The sequence below is a fragment of the Propithecus coquereli genome, unplaced genomic scaffold (assembly GCF_000956105.1).
Source record: "Propithecus coquereli isolate 6110/MARCELLA unplaced genomic scaffold, Pcoq_1.0 Scaffold563, whole genome shotgun sequence".
NCBI lineage: Eukaryota > Metazoa > Chordata > Mammalia > Primates > Indriidae > Propithecus > Propithecus coquereli.
The window spans coordinates 904487-912922 of record NW_012151541.1 but is presented as its reverse complement, the minus strand read 5'-3'; the positions used below and the strand labels follow the sequence as shown (position 1 = coordinate 912922).

The following is an 8436-nucleotide window of genomic DNA, read 5'->3' as shown; positions in this document are numbered from 1 at the left end:
CCCCAAACCCACGGTGACCCTACATCCCCATTTGCCCAGGACAGTCCCAGTGGTCTCCTATTGTTCCAGCATTCCTTCTGGTCAGTGTCCCCTGTCTTAACTCCCTGTTCCATCGCTGGTAGCGTAAGCTGTGACCAGTGTCCTGATGAAAAAAAAAAAGTCCCCAATAAAAAACATGGACCTGGCTTACTGAGTGGTTTTAATGACCAAATCCAAAGGGCTGCATATGCGATTTGACAAAACACACACATACAGTGCTAAACAGAATCCGGAAACTGGCATACTCTGAATCTCAGAGTGGCTCGTATTCCACTAGAAACCTACGAAAATGAGAGGAAAATATGGTGTTTCAAAGAAATGCAAATACTACCTCTCTAGACACTCAGAGGTCCATCAGGTACAAACAACTGCTCTTAAGTAATTAAAGTCTATAGTGTTAGACAAGTGTCTCAATAAACACACCTTCTACCACATTTTACATGGAAATTTAAATGCTTATTTACATTTACTTTCAGGCTTAAAGTTGAGCAGATGTCTCGAGGCCCTTCTGGGAATCAAAATGGCTTACATAAATCCTTCAGATCAAAAGATTTCATGTCATTGCAAACTTTTTATTTAATTCTATTGCCCATTCAAAATATTGGTATGGTTTTATTTCAGGTTTATGGAAAGCAAAGACTGAAGGGCACTGGTCCCATCTAATACATTTTAAACACTCAGATTGCTTTTTCTACTGTGAATGTCTTTGCGGGAACTGCACAAAAGAGTTTTCTGCAGAACCGAGGTTTACTGAATGGAAAGGATTCCTTTAACGAGCTATTTTGAAGATTTAAAAAAATCTTCAGAAATTTTGATCTGATATCAGAATTACTTCATCAGATGTGAATTATGTTTAAATGGGAAGTTGAAGCTACAACATATTGCAGCAATGTTTACTAGGAGTTTTCTTTTCACTTATTTAAACTCAGCAAGTAGTTTAAATACTAGACTATATTTGCAGACTAACCTATTTGTCACCGGAGTTGTTTGGTTGATTTGGTGAGGTGAGTTTTGGGTGCCTACTATGTGCAAGACCCTGTGACAGCTATTGAATGGGGATAAAATGCCATTTTATTTTATTTTATTTTGTTTATTTTTTTTTGAGACAGGGTCTCACTCTGTGTCCAGGCTGGAGTGCAGTGGTGTCATCATAGCTCACTGCAACCTCAAACTCCTAGGCCCAAATGATCCTCCCACCTTAGCCCCCCAAGCAGCTGGGCTTATAGGTGTGCGCCATTATGCCCAGCTAATTTTTTCTATTTTTTGTAGAGATGGGGTCTCGCTTTGTTGCCCAGGCTGGTCTTAAACTCCTGGCCTTAAGCAATCTTCCTACCTCTGCCTCCCTAAGGATTACAGGTGCGAGTCACCGCACCCAGCTTTACAACACCATTTTAAAGGGGTTCACAGGAGTGGCCTTCGAGACGTTCCTTAATAGATTGCAGGATTTTAGCAGGAAGAAAAATGGAATGGGGATGGGAGCAGTGGAAGCAATTCCAGGCATAAGGAACAGATGGGGCAAAGGAGGAGAGTGTGAGGGGTGCAGAAAAAGGCAAGCATCGCTGGGTTGGATGATGAGGGAGACTGGGTTATAGGCGATACTGGGGTCCCTTCATGACGTATGCTAAGTTTGCATCTAGTGTTGGAAGTCTCTGGACAAATGAGTGACATGATTAAATCTCTGCTTATAGATCTGAACTGGAATTGGGAAGAGGTGGAGGTGCACACCAGCTAGGAGGATTTTTGCAACTGTTCAAATTTTTAAAGAAGTAATATGGGTGCAAGCTAGGATAGCAGCAGTGGGAAGAGAGAAGAGGGATGGATTTTTAAAAATCCCTAGGACTTGGCAACTGTTTACATGTGAGGAGCTGTAGCGAGTGGGTGTTCCGAGATAACACTGAGGCTTTGAGCCCCAACAGTGGGGAGGTGGTGAAACCATCAAGATAAACAGAGGCCACAAACACAGCTTTGGGGTGAATGAAAATATGCTTGGTCCTGGATCTCCCGAGGCTGATTTCAAGGGGTATAACCACGGGGAGAAGTACACATGCATCTAAGTAATCTACAAAGTGTTCATGATTATAAGTGACTCTTTGTCTTGTGAATGCAAGACGAAGGGAAGGAAGGAAGGGAAAGAGAAGGAAAAGGGAGTGAGGTGGTGAGAGGGCGCAATGCCACGGACGAGATGCAGAGCAGGCGTGGAAGCGGCGGAGGGCAGAGAGCAGGGGCACAGCACAGTCGGGGCTAAGAGAATGACAGGGTCGGAGCGGAAACAGCTGGAGGTGGGGTAGGACCGAGAAGCAGGAGAGCACGGAGCTGCCCAAACCTAAGGAGGCAGCTGTCTCAAAATAAAGGCAGACAGAGGCCAGAAGGCTGAGAAGCCGCCACTAGGGTTAGAGTCGTAGAGTTCACGACCTGAGCGCTGATGAGGTGCGGAGTCTCACGTTAAGGGCTCGGCCTGCCTTTCCCTTCACGCCCGCCCTGTGAGGTAGGCACTGCGTCAGACGGCACCGGGCAGTTCAGATCTGTGAACTGACTTCCCCGAAGTCACACAGCGAGTAAGTGGAGGGCAGGGTCTCTAAAGCAGCTAGATCACCCTCAACCTGTAACCCTCACACACTCGGCCATGTTCTTCCACTGAGTGGTAGGGGTGGAAGCCAGATCTTAGCGACTGGAAAAGAGAGGGGGACAGAAACGCACGTTTATTCTATGTTCACCGTGAGCCTGGAACCGAGCTCAGCGCTGTCTGTGAGTGTAGACTACAGGCGCTGAAAGGGCGGGCGGTGATAGCTGGGGGAAGCAGGGTGGTGGCTCTTTCAGGAGGGGCAGGAGGGGCCCTGTTACCCTGGGTCCCTGCTAGAACATGGAAATCGCTTCGCAAAACAGAAACCTGCATTAACATGATCCTTTTTAAACTAGGGTTTTACCACTATGACAGAATGTAGTGGCTTGCTTCTTAATACCTATGAAAAGTGCTATTTCCTATTTTTAATACGTGGGGGAAAGTATTCATGCATTAGAATTGTACATACGTTTCTGAGTTCCTTGCATTTTTCTGTTGAGAGTATGGTATTTCCTTTCAACATGATATTGATCTCTGGATCATAGGAAACAAAAGGAAAATAGGGCATGAGAACATATGAGCTAGCAAAGGAACAAACGCCCATGGCTGGGGTGAATTCTCTCAATCAGAGGGCGGTTTTGTGAGGGGAGGAAAATTCACTTTGCCCTTTTGAGGGAAAAGATCATTCTCCCCGGAGCTGCAGTAGCCTTTGTGAAGCACGCCTGGGCCCTCCCCGGGGGATTGCAGGGAGGCTGCTGCATTTGTACACCTGGGAGAGAAATACGCAAGCCGTCTGCTCATCTGGGCAGCTGTTTTCAGCCTTCATTCCTTTGAACCAGCTGGAAGCCCCGTGCATCCCTGAATGTCAAGATTGGGCGGGAGGATTTTCTCCCTCTGAATTCAGAAAGGCACCCAGGGAAGGGAAGGCCAGACCTGTGCTAAAAGGCTCTCAGATCCGGGGCCCTGCCAGGGACATAGCAGGCTGCTGCTGATCAGCCTGTGGAGCAGCATTTTGATAAACTCGGAGGAGTCACGTGCTGTTGCACGTTCGGGACAGCTTTTCATGGCGAGGATTTTAAATGATCTCTCCAGGTCAAAAGTATTTGGGAAATTTGAAAGGAGGTTAGATAATTAAAGCTATGTCCACTCAGTGCTGAAGCAACGAGTGAAATGAGAAAAATCAAACCCACTGATTGTTTGCATGACCTAATGCTCAGCCACGGGTCTAGAACTCCCTGCACCCCCGCCCCCGCACAGCCCCATCCCAGGCCTAGGTGTTTCTGTGAGATGGCCAAGGCTGAATCCACAGGTCCTCCTCCCTCACCCCCATCAGTTCCATTTCATCCCCTCCACTCTAATGGCACCAGGGGCTATGAGACTCTTCCAATGAGCAAGTTCAAATGTCTGCTTCAAAGCTGACCTGAAGAACCGGTTTTCTATTTGTTGCAATCACCAGCCATTGATAACACAGAATTGTATTACAGGGGTAGGAGTGAATCAGAGCTTCCCCCTCCGACCTGATAGCCCACAGTAGGAGTCTAAAGCTCGCACAGTCTAAAGCAGTGGCAGAGCTTACAAACTGAAGGACCAATTTTCTCCTAGGGCTGCATGCTGGGAACCAGGATGTCTTGGCCCGGGACTACAACAGCTTGGCTTTGCAGCTTTGACCCGCAGTCCTGGGCAGTCATGAGCAGCTCCGGAATCTTCAGCTTAGCATTGCTTTTCACCAGAGGCTAGCCTAGTCCCTTGAGCTCCTTCCCCTGGCAGGAAACAGAGAGACAGGCCCAGGTCTGAGACAAGACTCAGAACACATTATTCATCCAGGAGGAGTCCGGGTTGGCCACTTGCCCTGAGACACCTCTGTGCTAACTGTCCTGCTCAAGGGCCTTGCTGTCCTTTTCAAATGAGACCAGCTGTGCCAAACCCTTGGGGAAAGTGCTCAGCATCTGTGCCACCTCCAATATCAGGGTTACAGGATTTTTTTTAGAAGGCCCAGGTACTTGTATTGACTGTCGGACTATGTGAAATTGTCCTTTTTTGTAGATCAAATATGGTCCAAAATGTAATGTGTTCATCCTCACAATAGAAATTATGAAAAAAGTGTAGGGTGTGTGGCAAAAAGAGCACAACTTTGAGAGCCAGACTGGGTCCAAATCTCAGTTCTGTCACTTTCATTCAACAAACATATGCTGCATTCCTGCCGGGTGCCTGGTAGTGTTCTAGGAGTTGGCCACAGAGTGGTGACGGAGACAGATGGGCCCTGCTCTACATGGCACGTTCTCATGTATGCTTATCTTCTGGGGCCACCTCCAAGCTGAATGATGTTGGGCCAGTCACTGGGCCTCTGTGAGCTAAGTGTTGTGAGGTTAAATGTAACAATGCACGTTCGGCCCAGCATGCGTCGGTGGCCTTCAACAAGTGGCAGTTTCTGTTATTTTTACTGCGCCTCATGGAGGACTCCTAATAAATATCCGTTGACTGGAAAAGCCTTGAAATGTATTATGGGAACATCTAAGGCCATCTTCTAAGAGTCCTGAGGCTAGAAACCACTGCAGGAGAATGGTGGGGCAGGGCCATTGTAAGCAAAGCCCAGGGATTCCAGAGACCACTGCTCTCCCCCCTACTCTGCCACTCGAAAGAGACCAGCTGCTGTCAGCTCCCATGTCAGTCAGAAGGGCAGTTGGCATCAGAAGGGTTCAGGGAGGTACGATCTGGTTCATCTTTCTTAAGAGGCATGATATTTAATCTGAAGAAAATAATGGTCCATTTATTGATTGAGACAAAGCAGAGGTTGAGACTTCAAAGGAGGCCTGGAATTTACCCATAGGAAGCTCTGGTTTTAAGAAATCAGCACATACTTGGCTCTAGTTGATAAAAGGACATGCAAATTGAGCAGTTTTCCCCCCAACTTTGAACCCAATTGAGTCACTAGTGTGAATATAGACACAGAGTTACAGATTCCTTTTATAGCCCAGGCTATAAACAGGCCACACGGCCATCACACAGGTAAGCCTGCACCCCATTTACAGCTGCATAAATCGTGTTGGACAAGGTGCTGATAAGTGCAAAGTCGCTGTCTAGCAGTACAGCTTATGACGGTACCTTCGCTGTCATCACAGTCCTGAGGTCCATCCTGCTCTCTGGGTCCATTCGTCACAGGTGGTGCACAGGGAGGTGAGACCAACAATTGCACTAACTTTTTCTCATACAACTTTCTCGTGGAAGCTGAGGAAGAATGTGGAGGACAAATGAAATTGTTCTGGTTTTGTATGTGATCCTACTGGATTCAAGGTATTTCATAATTCAGACCTTTATTCTTGTCCCTTACATTATTGGTTAATTATGGCTTTTAAAATGAGGCAGAATCCACAGCTACTCAACTTACTCCTTCCCCTCCACAAACACAGGTGGATGAGCCACAGAGTCAGGCATGGGATACATTTGAGAATAAAACGGACAAGGTTGTGTGTCCTAACTATGAGGAATATAGACAATAAATATACAAATTGTTACCATAGTGCACATACTAAAACAACACAAAAAATCGGGATAATATAATAAAGAAGTAGCTGGTTTTTCGCTGCTGAAAAAAACAAATCCCTTTTCTCTGGAACTGTACTTACTGAACTCTAAGTAGGATCTGGGTATATTTATTGCCTCTTCCCTCTTTATGGTTTTCTGTTCTCTCTATTTTCCTATTTCTATTTTAAGGGTCTTTATTGCATATGTTCCTTCTACTGTAAGTGGTTTTAAATCTTTAGAGGGAGTTTGTAAACAATAAAGGATTAGTCTCTGATATCTGCCGTCTACTCTACATACGTAGTATTGGGCCAGGTGAATATCCAAGCTTCTCAAGGTGGCTCTGCAATTCGCAGTCTTTCAGACACTTCACATCCACCATGGTGACAGAAGTTTGGCCTCTTTTCTGACAGCGGAATCCTTGAAATAGCAAAACACTAAATTCACTAAGACAGCCTTGCAAATAAGTACTAAAACATTACCAGTCCACAAAAGTGTTTACAACCCCATCTCCCTATTGTCAGAGATGCACAGGCAATAAAGCAAAAATCAACACTTTCTGCTGTTTTCTGCCATAAATTCCTGCTGGGACGAGATGTCTTGATGCAAAACTTTAGATGGGTGTCACTTTCCCCAGTGTCCTTGGGGTTCGATTATTTCTAACTTTTCTGCTCAACTAATGGGAGAAAAATCTGGATAAAATGAACGAATATGTCCATTACTGCTCAGGAACTCTGAGTAAGACTCGAGCTCCGAGAAGATAAGAAGTTAATTAAATATGAAAGAGCTGAGAGAGGTTTTTTTAGTGAGTTAAATAAAAGTTATTTATCCCTGCCCTCCTTTTGATGAGAGTACAGAGAGTATGGAGCGTTCAGTTATTGCAAACAGTAGTAGTTTTCACACTTGTAATTTAACTCCGAACATAACGAGATGGTAGTTTTTAATTAACCGCCAGCAGACTTTGTAATTGCTGAATTGGCATTTGAAAAGAGTCAGCTATTCATTCTCTGGTACACAAATTGATTTATATAGATTATGCAAGTCTTGCTATGGTTTTCCAAACCTGCTCAGCCTCAAGTTCAATTGGTTTTATTCAGCTGATTCCTTGATCCCCCCAAACTGGCTCTTCTACCTACTTAACAAAATCCTGAAAAGGACAGACCCATTTGTCAAAACCTTTTAATAGAGATTTTTAATTTTGGAGTTTGTTTATTGTACCTCATTTCTATCATGTTTCAAACCTTTTTAATATTACAGTGAAAACAACTGCAAGATAATTACTCACCCTAGGATGATCTAAACCAATTTTAAGTAATGACTTTGCTTTTATTGGTGATCGATCAATGTCCAATTAGGAAGAACATTGTATACAAGCTAGAAAAAGCATGAATTGTTACACGTAATAGGTTTTTTTCAGAAAAGCCTTGTTTGACAGTTCTCGACTTTAAGGCTATGTTTTAAGGACAGTCACATAGCACGCATAGTAGGTACTTAGTGAATGTTAGTTCCCTCCTTTTCTATGTGTTTGGGAAACTGAATTAACACTTTTAGGCCAGTAGGAAACAACCTAATGCTAGTAGGAAAGAGGACAATGTACCTCAGTGCCTCAGATGTTGTTTAATGGAATCTAGCTTAGGCAGATCCTGTGACATTTGTTCCTGAGAACAGCTGTCTGTTGTTTCACCAGCTTCCCAAAAATAACCTCCAAAAGAGGCCTCATCAATTTCAAGTAACACCAGACAATTGCCTAGAGGGAACACACATATGGAAGAAAAATATTCAAATGGAATCCAACCGGATGATTAATCCACTTACCCCTTCACATGGTGATCTAAAGTCTATGCAGTTGAGTTGGTTACTAAAGCTGGGTGAGTTTCACCCTAGGGTTTCCACTAGCAACCAATCCCTTTTCGCCTGTTAGATAGTATGGTAATCATAATAGTAACAGTGTGACATCAGTAACCCCCATAGCAACAGATTGCTGTGCAAATCAGATGATTAATTTAACCCAAGTTCAAACAGAAGGAGGTACTGGTCGACTCCACAGGCAGACTGCCATGATAAAATGTCAAGAAACGCGGGGAAGTTATCATTATGCACAGGAAGTAAGGAGCTATTGTCAAACCAAGTGGTGCCAAGAAACTGGGAAGGGAAAGGAGAAATCAAACAACCTCAAGTGTCTAGGCCACCCATCAAAAGCCCCATACTAGCAGACGAGTAACGTGGCCATGTACTCTAGGGAAAATAGGAAAGTGGAAGAAACCTATACTAATTTATTAAGGATTGCTCATTTAAGAAAATAAGAATCAGGATGGAGT

General features: G+C 44.5%; 1 protein-coding gene across 4 annotated transcripts in view; it reads right to left on the bottom strand.

Moving 5' to 3' along the window:
• Positions 1–6500, bottom strand: part of LEMD1 (LEM domain containing 1) — a 23404-nt gene extending 16904 nt beyond the window's left edge. Inside the window, exons 1-3 of one of the 4 annotated variants that reach the window (XM_012657853.1) lie at positions 6419–6500; positions 5702–5824; positions 3069–3133 (exon numbers count right to left, since the gene is read on the bottom strand). In XM_012657853.1, coding sequence (XP_012513307.1) covers positions 3069–3133; positions 5702–5824; positions 6419–6500 — 270 coding nt within the window. The remainder of the gene's footprint in view (positions 1–3068; positions 3134–5701; positions 5825–6418) is intronic. The other 3 variants (XM_012657854.1, XM_012657856.1, XM_012657857.1) reach the window with 3 other exon arrangements.
• Positions 6501–8436: the final 1936 nt, after the last annotated feature.